The sequence below is a fragment of the Suncus etruscus genome, chromosome 6 (genome assembly GCF_024139225.1).
Source record: "Suncus etruscus isolate mSunEtr1 chromosome 6, mSunEtr1.pri.cur, whole genome shotgun sequence".
Taxonomy (NCBI): domain Eukaryota; kingdom Metazoa; phylum Chordata; class Mammalia; order Eulipotyphla; family Soricidae; genus Suncus; species Suncus etruscus.
This window is the reverse complement of record NC_064853.1, coordinates 116,084,473-116,101,953: the sequence shown is the minus strand read 5'-3', so window position 1 is coordinate 116,101,953 and position 17,481 is coordinate 116,084,473. Positions and strand designations below refer to the sequence as shown.

At 43.0% G+C, this 17,481-nt stretch overlaps 2 protein-coding genes across 2 annotated transcripts in view; one reads left to right on the top strand and one right to left on the bottom strand.

Moving 5' to 3' along the window:
* The window catches only part of PRKDC (protein kinase, DNA-activated, catalytic subunit), a 207,487-nt gene extending 190,536 nt beyond the window's left edge, over window positions 1–16,951 (bottom strand). Inside the window, exons 1-9 of the mRNA XM_049775793.1 lie at window positions 16,798–16,951; window positions 10,862–10,938; window positions 10,682–10,774; window positions 6,891–6,965; window positions 5,614–5,722; window positions 4,357–4,469; window positions 4,170–4,269; window positions 536–591; window positions 422–452 (exon numbers count right to left, since the gene is read on the bottom strand). Coding sequence (XP_049631750.1) covers window positions 422–452; window positions 536–591; window positions 4,170–4,269; window positions 4,357–4,469; window positions 5,614–5,722; window positions 6,891–6,965; window positions 10,682–10,774; window positions 10,862–10,938; window positions 16,798–16,951 — 808 coding nt within the window. The remainder of the gene's footprint in view (window positions 1–421; window positions 453–535; window positions 592–4,169; window positions 4,270–4,356; window positions 4,470–5,613; window positions 5,723–6,890; window positions 6,966–10,681; window positions 10,775–10,861; window positions 10,939–16,797) is intronic.
* The window catches only part of UBE2V2 (ubiquitin conjugating enzyme E2 V2), a 738,183-nt gene that overhangs the window by 649,866 nt on the left and 70,836 nt on the right, over window positions 1–17,481 (top strand). The gene's annotated exons all lie outside the window — the stretch shown is intronic.

Genomic DNA, 17,481 nt, shown 5'->3' with positions numbered 1-17,481 from the left:
TGACATCTCCTAGTCCCTTGGTTCCCCCAAAAGCTGTGCTTAATAACCTAGAAATAGTAACTACAATGACTAGGGAATCCTGGTGAAAACACTAATGCTGCCAATCTCCCATTTGAATGGCCCATAATATTGGACATGACACAGATAAAGTTTAGGAATAAAGTCAAGACTGATTTAAAGTGAAAACCAATTAAAATGGGTTCCTTGAAAACTGTTCCAAAGCACTTTTTTAAATTGTATGTGACAATGTCAAAATCTCTATACTAAAAAATAAGTCTCAAAAAAACAACCTATAAATTTATGTGGAACATCATAAATATTATATGTTATCACATTTACCTTAATTCATAGGGTAGGTGGGAGTTTACACAAGACTTTCGGTAAACTAAAATATTCTGACTCATTAAATACAGACTCATACCTGAGGGCACTGCATACCGCTTCAGATCAACCTATCAAAAAAAATATTTTTCTTTTAGCATTAATCAGATCACAGATCTCAAAGGTAAAAGAACCTAAAAGATATTAATCCTACCTGAGGAGAAATTGCTTTTAAAGCAAAATCAAAAATTTCCTGTGAAGTCTGGGGATCTAGGGAAAAAGAAAAAGATATCTTAGTTCCAAATCATAACAGTATCAAACTTTACAAGAACATTCACTGTGCTTAGACACTACAGTAGGACACTGGTTCAGCCCGATACATAAGGCTTAAGGAGTCACACTCCCATCAGCTGATTCATCAAGAGAGCTTTGAGTTACAAGTGCTAGTTAGTACTGAAGCTAAGAAAGTCAGAAGAGGGCCCGGAGAGATAGCACAGCGGCGTTTGCCTTGCAAGCAGCCGATCCAGGACCAAAGGTGGTTGGTTCGAATCCCGGTGTCCCATATGGTCCCCCGTGCCTGCCAGGAGCTATTTCTGAGCAGACAGCCAGGAGTAACCCCTGAGCAACGCAGGGTGTGGCCCAAAAACCAAAACCAAAAAAAAGAAAAAAAGAAAAAAAAAAGAAAATCAGAAGAGGGGCCAGAAAGATAGCATGGAGGTAGAGTGTTTGCCTTTCATGCAGAAGGTCATTGGTTAAATCCCGGCATCCCATATGATCCCCCGAGTCTGCCGGGGGCGATTTCTGAGCCTGGAGCCAGGAGTAACCCCTGAATCCAGAATATCAAATCCAGAATATTAAAGACATAATGAAAAAGTCCTCATCATCATTACAAGCTCTACTAGGTAACTGCTTCAGTTCATAGCTGTTAAAATATAAATCTTTTGACAAACACCATTGGCCATGTCTACCTTTGGCCAGCTACATAGAGTCACTTTGTTCTAGAAAGAGATGTAAACCAAGCCACAGAAAATTCTGATACACCAGCCATGCAGCTTAAAGCTAACAGTCTTGGGAAAAGACAACAGGCCAAGTCCCCACCCTGCTAAAGTTGCACCAATCACTCACAATCCCACTTCACCAATAGCCCTGCTTCACTTCACCTCTTCTCTAAGGCTCTCTGCAGAGACACCAATCTGACCAAAACTTCACATATGCCAGTATTTGGGCTGACATCATCAGGAATTTTTTGGAGTGTGAAAATCCTGTACCTCCCCCCTCGTCTTGTATTTCCAGAAGCCTTGACAGCCAAAAACACACCCCACAAAAGCTGCAGTATTCTATGCAATAGTGCTTAGAATTCCTAGACCACAAGAGTACCATATTTTTTATTTAGTGCTTAAAAATATTCCATATATTTTTATTTAGTGCTTAGAATTCCTGGACCACAAGACAGTTTCATATTTTTTTATTACTGTCATCTCCATAAGAACACATCAATTTATTTGGGGGGTGGTCATGTGGGGTGGCCCCACACCCGGTGACACTCAGGGGTTACTCCTGGCTATGTGCTCAGAAATTGCTCCTGGCTTGGGGGACCATATGGGACACTGGGGATTGAACGTAGGTCTGTCCTGGGTCAGCTGCGTGCAAGGCGAAAGCCCTATTGCTGCACTACTGCTCAGACCCAGGAACACACCAATTTAGATAGATGATGATGTGCATATGAAGCCACTAATGTGAAGAAACAAAAGAAATATCAGAATCATCAACTAGCAACAAGAGCTTACTAAACTTCTGACAATGGCTTGATGACCCCATTTCCTTTTTTTGTTTGTTTTGTTTTTTGGGCACATCCAGTAATGCTCAGGGGTTACTCCTGGCTATGTGCTCAGAAATCTCTCCTGGCAGGCTTGGGGGACCATATGCCGGGGAATCAAACCATGGTATGTCCTAGGTTAGCACATGCAAGACAAACGCCCTACTGCTTGCACCACCACTCCAGCCCAATGACCTCATTTCAAGGTACAATAATTTTCACAAAGTTTCTTGTTACCGGGGCCGGTGAGGTGGTACTAGAGGTAATGTGTCTGCCTTGCAAGCGCTAGCCAAGGAAGGACCGTAGTTCGATCCCCCGGCGTCCCATATGGTCCCCCAAGCCAGGGGCAATTTCTGAGCACTTAGCCAGGAGTAACCCCTGAGCATCAAACGGGTGTGCCCCCCCCCAAAAAAAAAAACCAAAAAAGTTTCTTGTTACTGTATTCTTTTTTATTCCTTCTATTTTTTTTTTAATAATTCCGTTTCCACTTACCTAGAAACAAATGTATTAAGATCAACTATGTCAACTATGTGATACATGGTGTTTAAGTAAAGTAATTTATATTTTAAAAAATAGTAACACACACACACTTAGAGGATTGTTTGGATAAGTGTTCTCAACTGCTGGTCTAGATTGGTGTCAGCTTTTAAGTATCAAAGATTGAAAAGCTCAAGTGGCATTATGTCTGAAGCCCTGAATTAAATTCTCAGCATCAGAAAAAAAGAAAAAATCTGACAGAGCAAAAACTAACTTTTCATTTTAGGAATACAATTCAGAGGGTTAGAGCACACAATTAGCATTTTGGAGGCCTGTACTCAATCTCCAGAACCACAGAGTCCCCAGTCACCACTAGGAGTGCCCCCAAGCTAGGTATAGTCCCAAGCACTGCTAGGTGTGGTCTCCCTTAAAAGAACAACAGAAAAGAAAAAAGTTGAAACCCAATGGTTTGGAGAATTAAGTAACTCAAGGCCAAATGCATTTTTCTCCCAAGTATTTACGAAATATATAGTGTTTGCTGATGAGGATAGTGAGGCTGAAAAAGAGTTTGTTTTTTAGGCTGCTCCTAGCAATGCCTAGGGAATACTCTCAGCGCTGTACTTGGGAATCATTCCTGATAATATTCAGGGGCCAGCAGTGTTCTGTATCAAACCCAGGCCTCCTGTATGCAAAGCATGTGCCAATATTGCAAATCACAGTATGTAAGAAGAGTGTGGACAGAGAAGAAAAATATCTGATATAAAAGCAGGCAGGGAGAAAGGGGGGGGGGGGCAAGAGAGAAACTGAGGACACTGGTGGCAGTAAATATACACTGCTGAAGGGAGGGTTTTGGAGATTATATAACTGAAACTCAGCCACAATCTAACTGTATCTCACAGTGATTCGGTTAAAAAATTATTAAAAAGGGGGTTGGGGAAAATTATTAAAAAATAAATAAAAAAGAATTAATTCCTTTGGGCCAGGAGGTGGCTCATGTATATAAGGCCTGCTTGGCTGTGATCCCAACAACACAAACCAAAAAACAAATTGAAAACAAAAAAAAAGAAAGAAAAAGGGGAGAAAGATTGGGGAGATATAGTAGATATAGTAGAGATATGAGTAATCCCTAAGTATGCCAGGTGTGAGCCAAAATTGCCAGAACTATAAAAGCTCCTTGTAAACTTTTCCTCAAACTTAATTTGAGGCTCAGCCCATTATGAGCCTACATGAGTAATAAAACTGGGTTGCGTCTCTCAAAATTCTCAGGTGTTGGCTGTTTCTTGGTTTGATTTCTATAAGTGTCTTCACATTTGCTCCCTAGCTATCTTGCTCAGATCCAGAGTTTTCAATATTATATATATCCTAAAGACATTCACATTTATACCCTCAAAGTATAATTTCTTTTGCACAACCTATGCCACTATTCACTTAACATGAAAGTTTCAGTATTCATGGCATTTGCAATTAGTATGTCCAAAATTAAATAGCAATTTTCTAAAAAAAAAAACATGGACCTCCCTGCCAGGGACTGAAATCAAATGAGGTCAAACAATACCTTCTTCCATAGATTTAGTGAAGTTATACATAAGTGACGTTAATCCCTTCAAACATCCGGCCACAACAAGTAGTTTGGGCTCTCTTACGGTGGATGTCATCTAAAAGGCAGGTTTTAGGAGATGATGTCATTAAAGGAGAAAAACAAAATCATACTGATGAAAGCATAATATCATAAATTGTCCTACCTGGGATTTAAGTTCTCCCAAAAAAGCCCGGAACAGATTTTCTGAATTATTCACCATCTCACTAGGATGAACTTCACCTAATACTCCTAGAAGCTCATATATTTTTTCTAAAACTAAAAAAACATATTTTAGACAAATAAATAACTGCAATTACATTTAAATAAACAAAAGCATGAATTAAAGAAATGAAGGGATATTTACTTCAAAAAATAATTTCAAAACAAGAAACATGATAGATTACATGTCTTGCATATGTGAAATCCTGGATTTGATTCCTATTGCAAGAAAAACATATGTATAATAATAAAACAACATATACACCAACTATTTCCTCATAAAACATGTCAAATACCTACTTTCCTATACTAAAAACTTTCCTAATTAATTTTATCAATTTATCATAAACCAAATTACAAACATGTGTTGTGGATTTTCTATTTAAAGAAATTACTATGTGAAGATAAAAATATTTTTATTATATTAATCAGAAACTATTTTAAGCTCAGTGCTCAGGGGTAGCTCAGGGGTAGTTGAGTGCAGTACCAGAGTTACAATCCTAGACTTTTGTTTTGTTTTGCTTTGTTTCGTTTTGAGCCACACCCAGCAGTACTCAGGAGTTACTCCTGGCTCTGCGCTCAGAAATCGCACCTGGCAGGCTCAGGGGATCATATGGAATGCAGGGAATATAACCCAGGTCTGTCCTGGGTCTGCCACATGCAAGGCAAGTGCCCTACAGCTGTGCTATATCTCCGGCCCCAAACCCTGGACCTCTAAAAGCTCATTAAACTATCTTCCAGGACCACAGATTAAACATTTTCTTATAAACAGCAAGTCTTCATTCATTGTTTTTATCTTTTTCATTTTGGTTTGTTTTCAAAACCAAGTTTTGAAAAATATATAAATGCCTTCATAGAAAAATAATTCTAAGTTTTCTACTTAAATGTTTAGTGCTAATTCATTAAAAGGTTGAAAAATACTGTCTTAGAGACATTTAGAACTCAAGTCCAAAAAGACCCAAACAAATTCTAACTGAGATACAGGCCCCAAACACCACTTAAAAACAACTTTGTTTTGTTTTGCTTTCTGGAGTGAACTCGGTGCTATTATTCCCAGTTCAGCTCTCAAAAGCTGCTTCAAACACTTGGAAGATCATTATGGTGCTGAGGTGGTGGGAATGCAAAGTTTGTCATATAGGCCTTCTAAGCTAGCTCTCCATGTTAAAATAACATTTAAAATAACATTTAAAATGCATCTCACCTGTATCTGGTAATTTTGTTTTTGATGCAAGTTCTCCATAGAATTTGTTAAATAATTCTCCAACTCTAAATTCTTCCATGAGTCTAGAACTTCTCAAAGTCTGAAGTAACTAAAAGATAAAAATTAGCATTGTCAGGGCGGTGAGGTGGCGCTAGAGGTAAGGTGTCTGCCTTGCAAGCGCTAGCCAAGGAAGGACCGTGGTTGGATCCCCCCAGCGTCCCATATGGTCCCCCCAAGTCAGGGGCAATTTTTGGGCGCTTAGTCAGATTATTAGAGAGGTAGGAATTGAAAAGGAGAGTTAAGGAATGTGGAATGTGGGGCTGGAGACATAGCAATGAAGGTAAGGCGTTTGCCTTTCAGGACAGTGTTTCGAATCCTCGCATCCCATTGTGGTCCCTTGTGCCTGCCAGGGGCGATTTCTGAGCATGGAGCCAGGAGTAACCCCTGAGCACTGCCAGATGTGATCCAAAAATCAAAAAAAGAATGTGGAATGAAGTAAGAAAATGGGTATAGACTGAATTTTACCTTCCAAAGAAACCTAGAACTGTTAGAACTGGTCTCTTAGTGCAGCATTTTTCAACCACTGTGCAGCAACACACTAGAGTGCCGTGAGACACTGTCTGGTGTGCCGTGGGAAAAATTCCAATTTCATCTGTAACATGCGGCTTCGACTCACAAATAAACCAATCATTAGATTATTTCATAATAAAGTAATTATAAAATAATTTCTATGCGTTTATTTGATTCCTATTCAAGAGAATTACTTTATATATAGTCAATATAGGCACAGAGTTTAATTTTTCTTAACAATTTCTAATGATGGTGTGCCGTGATATTTTTTTTTTTCCATAAAAAAGTGTGCCTTTGCACAAAAAGGTTGAAAAACACTGTCTTGGAGACATTTAGGACTAAAGTCCAAAAAGACCCAAACAAATTCTAACTGAGATACAGGTCCCAAACACCACTTAAACACAACTTTGTTTTGTTTTGCTTTCTGGAGTGAACTTGGTGCTATTATTCCCAGTTCAGCTCTCAAAAGCTGCTTCAAACACTTGGAAGACCATTATGGTGCTGAGGTGGTGGGAATGCAAAGTATGTCATATAGGCCTTCTAAGCTAGCTCTCCAGCCAGTATGTAAATACATGTAAACCCACTCCATGGTGAGTTTAGGAAAAGAATCAGATACAATGACTTGATTTCTGGCAGTTCTTAGTTGAACTGGGTTTTATAAACTAGGGTAACAAGAATGAGAAGAATAAGTAAAAATATAGAATTACCTTAATAATTAGTTCTAGAGCTGGAATCTTGCATTTAGCAGCTTTATCTTTTGTATAAACACTGGTACAAGTAGTCTAGGTTTTAAAAAGAAACAATAAAATCATAAAGTATTAAACTAAGTATTTAACAATAGCTAACAATACATTTAACAATAAATAAAATCCTCTACCCAACAACACTTGTATCCCTTAGTAAAACTAAGTGTAATGTTGATGGCCCTCAAGCAACCTTTGTATAACCCGAGTGGCACTGGGCTAGTGGCTTAGTCACCAGGGAAAATATAAAAGAAAGTAAACCAGATGTCCAATAGTCACTGCTCGGGGGACTACTTTAAAATAACTTCTAAAAATAAAATAAAATAAAATAACTTCTAAGGATAAAGATAGATCAACAGACTTGGTACATGCTTTGCATGTAGGAGTCTTGGGTTCAGTTGCCAGGACCTATGATCCCATAAACACCACCAAAATCAACCTCCAAGCACAGAACCATGAATGCCCCTAGAGCATTGTTAAATGTGGTCCCTACACACACACACACACACACACACACACAGTCACTAAAATCACATCTCTGAGAGAAGCAAAAACAATATTATAGACCATAATATTCTAATGTTTAGCTGTTAAAAGCATGTTATGAAATATAAATGTATAATTTAAATTTTTTTTTTTTTGGTTTTGGGTCACACCTGGCAATGCTTAGGGGTTACTCCTGGCTCTGTACTCAGAAATCGCCCCTGGCAGGCACAGGGGACCATATGGGATGCTGGGATTCGAACCACCGACCTTCTGCATGAAAGGCGAACGCCTTACCTCCATGCTATCACTCCAGCTCCCGTACAATTTAAAATTTACTGAGAACATTGAAGCAATATTAATAAGCCCAAAACATGAAGTGGAAACTTTAACAGAATGACAAAATTTTTCATCCTAATATAGGTGCCCCCAGCACTTGTTGCCATATATCAGACAACAATGAAGATTAAAGACAACAGAGATGAGGGCAAGGAGTGTTGGTCCAGGGTAGGAAAAGGGGGAAAGGCAACAAGACAAAAAAGAGAACACAATGATAATAAATAGTTGAAAATAATCACTCTGGGGGGCGGGAGCAGTGGGGCAAGCAGTAAGATATCTGCCTTGCACATGCTAGAGCACTAGCCTAGGATGGACCACGGTTCAATCCCCAGGGTCCCACATGGTCCCCCAAGCCAGGAGCGATTCTAAGTGCATAGCCAGGAGTAACACCTGAGCATCACTGGATGTAGCCCAAAAACCAAAAAAATGATAAAGAAAAGAATCACTCTGGACAAAAACTGGGTGCTGAAAAGAAGCAAAGTGATATGCATGTTACAGATTCAGCTCATAACCAAACCACAGTACCTAAAGGAAAAAAAGAAAACAGAGAATGAGACAAAAGAAAAATATCTGCCATAAAGGCAGGCTGGGGGAGGCAAAGTGTGGAGTCAGGGGGGTCCAGGAGGGAGTGAAACCCAGGATACTGGTGGTGGGAAATGTTCACTGGTGGAGAAATTTTGTTGAAATATTGTATGACTGAAATTCAATGAATAACTTCATAAATGTGTATCTAGTGGTTATTCAATTAAAGGGTTTTTTAAAAAATAAAGAAATTCAGGAAAGAATATCTAGGCATCTATGGAAAAACAGCACAATGTAAGAGCAAGCAGAAGCTTCATGTGAGTTTCTTAATGCCTAAATTGCCTTTGCAAAGTAGAGATTAAGAATACCTATCTAGGGGCCGGAGAGATAGCATAGAGGTAAGGCGTTTGCCTTTCATGCAGGAGGTCATCGGTTTGAATCCCGGCATCCCATATGGTCCCCTGTGCCTGCCAGGAGCAATTTCTGAGCCTGGAGCCAGGAATAACCCCTGAGCAATGCCGGGTGTGACCCAAAAACCAAAAAAAAAAAAAAAAAGAATACCTATCTAGGGCCCGGAGAGATAGCACAGTGGCGTTTGCCTTGCAAGCAGCCGATCCAGGACCAAAGGTGGTTGGTTCGAATCCCGGTGTCCCATATGGTCCCCCGTGCCTGCCAGGAGCTATTTCTGAGCAGACAGCCAGGAGTCACCCCTGAGCATCGCCGGGTGTGGCCCAAAAACCAAAAAAAAAAAAAAAAAAGAATACCTATCTAGGGGCCCGGAGAGATAGCACAGCAGCGTTTGCCTTGCAAGCAGCCGATCCAGGACCAAAGGTGGTTGGTTCAAATCCCGGTGTCCCATATGGTCCCCCGTGCCTGCCAGGAGCTATTTCTGAGCAGATAGCCAGGAGTAACCCCTGAGCACCACCAGGTATGGCCCAAAAACCAAAAAAAAAAAAAAAAAAAGAATACCTATCTGGGGCAGAGCAATAGTACAGCATGCTTTACATATGACAGATCAGGGTTTGATCCTCAATATCCCATATGGTTCCCCAAATACTGCTAGGAGGATCCCTGAGCCCCGAGTCAAAATTAAGTCCTAAGCACTACCATGTGTCCCTAAATACATACATAAAAATAAAGATTTGGGGGCCCGGAGAGATAGCACAGCGGCGTTTGCCTTGCAAGCAGCCGATCCAGGACCAAAGGTGGTTGGTTCGAATCCCGGTGTCCCATATGGTCCCCGTGCCTGCCAGGAGCTATTTCTGAGCAGACAGCCAGGAGTAACCCCTGAGTTACCGCCGGGTGTGGCCCAAAAACCAAAAAAAAAAATAAATAAATAAAACAATGAAGATTTGGAAGCCCAAGAAAAGAAAACTTTTTAAAGTGCTGTCAAAGGCAACACATAAACTGCAAGAAATATGAATCTTAAACTAAATGGGAGAAGTCCTTAATATCCTTTTTTTTTTTTTATTTTTGGTTATTGGATCACACCTGGCGGTGCTCAGGAGTTACTCCTGGCTCTGCACTCAGAAATCGCTCCTGGCAGGCTCGGGGACCATATGGGATGCCAGGAATCAAACCAGGATGCATCCTGGGTTGGCCGCATTCAAGGCAAATGCCCTGTTGCTGTGCTATTGCTCTGGCCCTCTTACTATCATTTTTAATAGTGCTATGAAATCTCATATTTCACAAAATTTAATTTTTATGCCTTGCAATAAAAGATCTTATTTGACCTATGTGTCAAAAGTTAACAAAATAGTTTGTGACAACCTGATGTCAGCTCATTTAATCTTTTTAAAAATTTATTTCTAACACAATCTAGCAGAAATAACTTTCCATCAAGAAAGCACACATAGGGGCTGGAGAGATAGCATGGAGATAAGGTGTTTGTCTTGCATGCAGAAGGACGGTGGTTCGAATTCCGGCATCCCATATGGTTCCCCAAGCCTGCTGGGTAACCCCTGAGAGCTGCAGGGTGTGACCCAAAAAACAAACAAACAAACAAAAAAGATTAAGGAGAGAGAGAGAGAGAGAGAGAGAGAGAGAGAGAGAGAGAGAGAGAGAGAGAGAGAGAGAGAGAGAGGAGAGAGAGAGAGAGAAAGGAGAGAGAAGAGAGAGAGGAGAGAGAGAGAGAGGGAGAGAGAGGGAGAGGGAGAGAGAGAGAGGAGAGCAGCAGTAGGGCGTTTGCTTTGCATGCAGCTGACCTGGGACCAACCTGGGTTTGATTCCCATATGGTCCTCCAAGCCTGCCAGGACCAATTTCTGAGTGCAGAGCCAGGAGTAGCCCCTGAGCACAGCTAAGTGTGGCCCAAAATCAAACAAACAAAAAATCATACATAAAATAAAAATTCAAGATTGACACAATAAAATAAAAATATGTTGGTATAATAAAGTAGGTTTTTCCTCCTTACCTTAATATCAAGAGAATAAGGTGCAATCTTTTGGCCAATTTTTTCTACATAAATACATAAAAATTTAAGAATTTCTTCTCTACAATCACGAAACTATAAAAGAAACACACAATATGTTTAGATAAAAGTAACATACCAACTGAAAAAAATAAATAAGAAAAATAAATATTTTCAACTTACTTCCTCAATGTTAAGTGACTTTCGAACAAATATAAGCAAACCGAACTCCTTGGAAAAAATTAAGGAAGTCTGTAATGCTGAAAAATAAATAAATAAGTAAGGTAAGTCATTCCAGTCACATAGAAGAGGAGCATGCCCTCCAAATTTCTGCCTTGAAAGGATGCATGTTTCTCAATTCAATCATGCATAGGATAAAACACTAAACTATGTGACTGAACTAAGCCAAGGGATTAGGGTATTCTAGATCTACAGTCTCTTTTTAGAAAAATAGCATCACTTAGCACCCCGTGAAACAGAACGTGTACTCCCCAGTTACACCCAAGGCTACCACAATACCCCTGGGTTAGCCCACCTCCCACCAGACAACTGCCTCTTTGGAAAACAGTTCCAATGTTCCATGGGGTGCAGTAAATAGCCAAAGAGGCCTACCCCCTAATTCATGGTATCATATCTGCAAATTTCATAACTTTATAGAACAGAAAGAAAAGAAGGCTGCAGGGGCCAGAGCGATAGCACAGCGGTAAGGCATTTACCTTGCAAGTGGCCAACACAGGAAGGACCACAGTTCGAATCCTGGCATCCCATGTGGTCCCACAAGCCTGCCAGGAGTGACTCCTGAGCACTGCCAGGTGTGACCCAAAAAAAACAAAAACAAAACAAAAAAAAAAAACACCTGGGCTGGAGTGGTGGTGCTAGAGATAAGGCATCTAGTACGGACCACGGTTCGATCCACTGGCGTCCGATATGATTCCCCCACGCCAGGAGCGATTTCTGAGCACATAGCCAGGAGTAACCCCTGAGGGTCAATGGGTAAGCCACCCCAAAATAAAAATAAAAAAAAACCACACACATACCCAAAAAAAAGGAAAAGAAGGCTGCAAAAGGTGAGTCACCAATCAATTGATTTTTTTTTTTTTTTTTTTTTTTGGTTTTTGAGCCACACCCAGCAGTGCTCAGGGGTTACTCCTGGCTGTCTGCTCAGAAATAGCTCCTGGCAGGCACGGGGGACCATATGGGACACCGGGATTTGAACCAACCACCTTTGGTCCTGGATCGGCTGTTTGCAAGGCAAATGCCGCTGTGCTATCTCTCTGGGCCCCAATCAATTGATTTTAAAATGGAGAGAGCTTTCTGCATTATCTGGTAGGCCAAATGTAATCACAAGGACCCTTAAAAGTGAGGTGGAGGGGCCCGAGAGATAGCTTGGGAGTAAGGCGTTTGCCTTGCATGCAGAAGTATGATCCTTAGAATCTTGGCATCCCATATGGTTCCCCGAGCCTGCCAGGAGTGATTTCTGAGCCTAGAGCCAGGAGGAACCCCTGAGCACTGCCAGGTGTGACCCAAAACAACAACAACAAAAGAAAGTGAGGTGGAGGCTGCAGAGAAGGCTCATGATGTGCATGCAATCCCCAGCACCACATGGGCCCCTGAACACTCTCTCTCTCTCTCTCTCTCTCTCTCTCTCTCTCACTCTCTCTCACTCTCTCTCACACTCTCTCCCTCTTTCCCTCCCTCCCTCCCTCCCCCTTTTTTCCCCTCTCCTCTTCTCCCCTCCTCATCCCTCCCCTTCACTCTCTCCCTTCCTACCCCCCCCTCTCTCTCCCACACACACACACACACACACACACACACACACACACCAAAGTGGAAACAAAAAATAAATGAGTTTGCAAGTGGTTTTCAGCTACTTGGTTTGAAGTTGAAACATCAGCAAAGAAAAGAGGGCCTCAGTTCTACAACTGAGAAGAATGGAATTTAGATGGCACCCTGAGAAAGAAAGAATCCCCCAATCTTTAGAAAGAAGCTCCTAAAGGCCAGCAGGAAGGGCACTTGCCTTGCTCAAAGCTGATCTGCAGACTAGGGGTTGGATCCCCCAAATCCAGCCCCCCCCAAGCCTTGCCAGGAGTGACTCCTGAGCTCTGCAGGGTATACCAAAATAAACAAAAATGTAAATCAGTCCTACATAATACCTTGATTTTAACTTGGTGAAACCCATGCTTGGGTTGTGTGTGTGTGTGTGTGTGTGTGTGTGTGTGTGTGTGTGTGTGTGTGTGAGTTTTTTGGTTTTTGGGCATACCCGGCGTGTGTGTGTGTGTGTGTGTGTGTGTGTGTGTGTGTGTGTGTGTGTGTTTTGGTTTTGGGGCCATACCAGGCAATGCTCAGGGGTTACTCCTGGCTGTCTTCTCAGAAATAGCTCCTGGCAGACACGGGGACCATATGGGACACCGGGATTTGAGCCAACCACCTTTGATCCTGGATCGGCTGCTTGCAAGGCAAACGCCGCTGTGCTATCTCTCCGGGCCCCATGCTTGGGTTTTTGACTACAGAACAGTAAGAATACGAGGTAAGTGCTCTAAACTACTAAACTTAATCTTGTGACAAACTTGTTATAGAAACAGAATACTAATGCAATCTTCTAGTCTATCAAACTAATAGGCACAGTTTATACATAGGAAAAAAAACTTGGAACTACTTTATCCACACAATACTAAAGGAACAGAAAGGACTCCTAATTTAAAACCTAAGGGTAGAAAGTTAATTTTTTAGAGCCCAGAGAGATAGATAGCACAGTGGCGTTTGCCTCGCAAGCAGCCGATCCAGGACCAAAGGTGGTTGGTTCGAATCCTGGTGTCCCATATGGTTCCCTGTGCCTGCCAGGAGCTATTTCTGAGCAGACAGCCAGGAGTAACTCCTGAGCACCGCCGGGTGTGGCCCGCCCAAAAAAAATAAATAAATAAATAAATAAAAGAAAGTTAATTTTTTAGCAAGTTAATTTTTAAGCATATTTCTCATTAATATCTTTAGTGCAATATGAACCGTATTGCATCAAGTCTAAGGTGTAATCATGAGTTCTTCGCAGCAGTCAGCACTAACTTCTTAGGAAGACAATCTCAAACTATTTTTTGATTCTTTAAGAGAGTATACTAAGGGGGCCGGGAAGGTGGCGCTAGAGGTAAGGTGTCTGCCTTGCAAGCGCTAGCATAGGACGGACAGTGGTTCGGTCCCCCGGCGTCCCATATGGTCCCCCCAAGCCAGGGGCGATTTCTGAGCACATAGCCAGGAGTAACCCCTGAGCGTCAAACAGGTGTGGCCCAAAAACCTAAAAAAAAAAAAAAAAAAAAAAAGTATACTACAGAGAAGAGGCTGAATATTTGCTGGGTCTTTTAGTTTGTTTGTTTATACTTTGTAATTTAGGCCACAACAGCAATGGTCTAAGTACTTCTGGCTCAGAATCAGGAATTTCTCCTGGTCCAGGTGCTCGATACCATACAGGGGCGCCAGAACAGAACCAGGGTCCAGCATATTCAAGGCAAGCGCCTACCCATTCTACTGCCTCTTCAGCCGCATATTTGAGTTGTTTTTTTTAAAGGGATAATATTGGAGTTTCCAAGAAATGACATTTTTTAAATGCTGAAAATTTTGTAAAGGGAAAAAGTTGTTTTTATTTGGGGGGGGGGGGGGGGTTGTGTCACACCAAGCAGCGCTCAGGGGTTACTCCTGTCTCTACGCTCAAAAATCGCTCCTGGCAGGCTCTGGAGACCATATGGGATGCCGGATTTGAACCTCCGTCCTTATGCATGCCTTACTTCCAGCCTCAGAAAAAAAGTTTTGGGTTTTTTTTTTTTTTTTTTTTTTTTGTGGTTTTTGGGTCACACCCGGCAGTGCTCAGGGGTTTTTCCTGGCTCGATGCTCAGAAATTGCTCCTGGCAGGCACAGGGGACCATATAGGGCGACAGGGATTCGAACCGATGACCTCCAGCATGAAAGGCAAACGCCTTACCTCCATGCTATCTCTCCGGCCCCAGGAAAAAAGTTTTTAAGAGAAAAAAAAGTTCTTATTTGAATGCTACCTCCACAAGTTAACAAATCCTGAAACCTAGGAAAGGACCAAGTTTAAAGATGCCCTAAGTACCTAAGGGAGAGTTCTTTAAAAAGCTGTCTATTTGGGGCCGGAGAAATAGCATAGTGGCGTTTGCCTAGCAAGCAGCTGACCCAGGACCTAAGGTGGTTGGTTTGAGTCCCGGTGTCCCATATGGTCCCCGTGCCTGCCAGGAGATATTTCTGAGCTGACAGTCAGGAGTAACCCCTAAACACTGCCAGGTATGGCCCAAAACCAGGAGGAAAAAAAAAAAAGCTAAGGCCGGCGTGGTGGCGCTAGAGGCAAGGTGTCTGCCTGCCTTGCCAGAGCTAGCCTTGGACCAGCGTCCCATATGGTCCCCCAAGCCAGGAGCGACTTCTGAGCGCATAGCCAGGAGTAACCCCTGAGCATCACCGGGTGTGGCCCAAAAACCATAAAAAAAAAAAGCTGTCTATTACAGGAACATATTCAAAGCAGTCTGTACTCAAAGGATGTTTCAAAAAGTAGCACATGTAAGAAAAGATGCTTAAAAAAATAATCTGTACTCACAACATTAGAGCCCTGAAAAACCTTGGTGTTGGTGCCTGTTCATAAGGCATTCAGGCAATAAAAGGATGTAGCATAAATATTGAGATATAAAGTCAGCTGACATCTAAAGATTACTCAGATTTAATACTTACATGGATTCAAATATTCTTTATCTAATAATTATTTTGACCTTTCTTAGAGTCTCTCTTAAAAATCATTCATATGGGGCCAGAGAGATAGCACAGCGGTAAGGCATTTGCCTTAGACGCTGAAGGACGGTGGTGGTTCGAATCCCAGCATCCCATATGGTCCCCGAGCCTGCCAGGAGCGATTTCTGAGCGTAGAACCAGGAGTAAACCCTGAGCGCTGCCCAGTGTGACCCAAAAACCAAAACAAATAAATAAATAAAAATCACTCATATATAAACACACCTTATGAGGAACATTTGTGTAGATTCAAGTATTTTTATTTAGTCTCACAGAATAATCACCCTCAAATCTAACTTTGCTCTTAGCCTACGTGTAGTCATAGTAAGCGTTAACATTTCAGGCACCAGTTCAATATGCATAAATCCAAAGCAATTCTGAACTGACCTAGCTACTGAGAAACTACTGACAGCAAACAGCGACTGCGTCAAAAATATGCCTTTAAGGGGCAGGAGAGATAGCATGGAGGTAAGGCCTTGCACGCAGGACAGTGGTAGGAAGGAAGGAAGGAAGGAAGGAAGGAAGGAAGGAAGGAAGGAAGGAAGGAAGGAAGGAAGGAAGGAAGGGAGGGAGGGAGGAAAAGAGGGAGGAAAAGAGGGAGGAAAAGAGGGAGGAAAAGAGGGAGGAAAAGAGGGAGGAAAGGGGGGAGGAAAAGGGGGAGGAAAAGGGGGAGGAAAAGGGGGAGGAAAAGAGGGAGGAAAAGAGGGAGGAAAAGAGGGAGGGAGGGAGGAGAAATACCTTTAACAATTTGCTCCTGTGCCTTTTGTGGTAAATTAGCCTTATGATTAGTTAAGAAATTGAGTATAAGCCTCCCATCTTCTGCTTTAAATACACAGAACAGAGCTTGACCCCAACTTGACTCCTTGGTCTGTGCTTCCCATCCGCTTGACCCCAAGTACACACCTTACAAGGGGCCCCAAAAGATTCCTTCGTGTCAAGACCAATCGGTCAGTGACACATGAAAACTAATCAAGCATGACGTTTCCGTCATATTCGTGCAATACTAAATGACAGTCACAGAAATTACAAAAGTTTGCTAACGGTATTAAAGGCTGTAGGCGAAATGAAAATAAAATCCTTTCCTCTAAAGTTTTCTCTTTCCCGACTTGGAGAGTAAGAACTGCCAGATTCAGGGCAATTTTGGCCCGTTTTGGTTTTAAAATGCTTTTCCTGTTGCAAAAGAATACGGAGCATGAGAAGTTTCTTCCTAAAAGCATTCTCAGAAGCAAACTGCCCTAACTCCAAATCAAAGTTGGAGCCGCAGGAGGCGCAGGAAGAGGCGCGCGCGCGCACAGGCTGCAAGCAGAGCGAGCCTGGCCGGCTCCGCCCGGGCCGCTACCCACCCAGCAGCGCCGAGTCGCTGCACAGCACACACTCCTGCCCCAGGCTCCGGATCAGCTGGAAGCCGGCCAGCGCGGAACTGCAGCGGTCCTCGGCGGACGAGCACGCCTGCAGCTGCAGCAGGGAGCCGCGCACGGAAGAGCCCGAGTCCGCCATGACTGAAGGCGGCAGCGCGCGTGCGCGGTGCTCAAGCTCGTCGCGTGACGCGGAAGTCCCAGCCCCGGTGGTGGGCGGGGGCATGGGTGGGAGTGGTCATTGGTTGGGCGGGGCGAGGGCGTGACCTGCCGCGGCGGGAACTAAGAGGTCCCTGTGGGGCCTGTCCGGCGTTTGCGCCGAGCTGTGAGGCGGAAGTGGGGGGAGTCGGCACCGAGCAGATATAGAGAGTTGGGGTTCGGGGAAACAGGGCCCAAGCTGTCTCTCGGCCGGTGCCCGAGCAGCAAGCACTTAAGAAGCAAAACTAAAACCCTCTTTAACTGTGACGAAGCGTGAAAACGCATTTGGAAATGAAAACGCCTAAAAAGAAGGAACTTCCGGCCACTAAGCACTCGGCCCCGCCCAGAAGATTTCCCGCGAAAATGCCCTCACACTCCGCCTATAGCTTTTGCCGCGAGCGCGGCCGCTTCCGGGGCGGGCCTTAGCGAAGGCGCGACTGTGACTGGTTGGGGTTCGGCGAGAGCGCCGCTGTG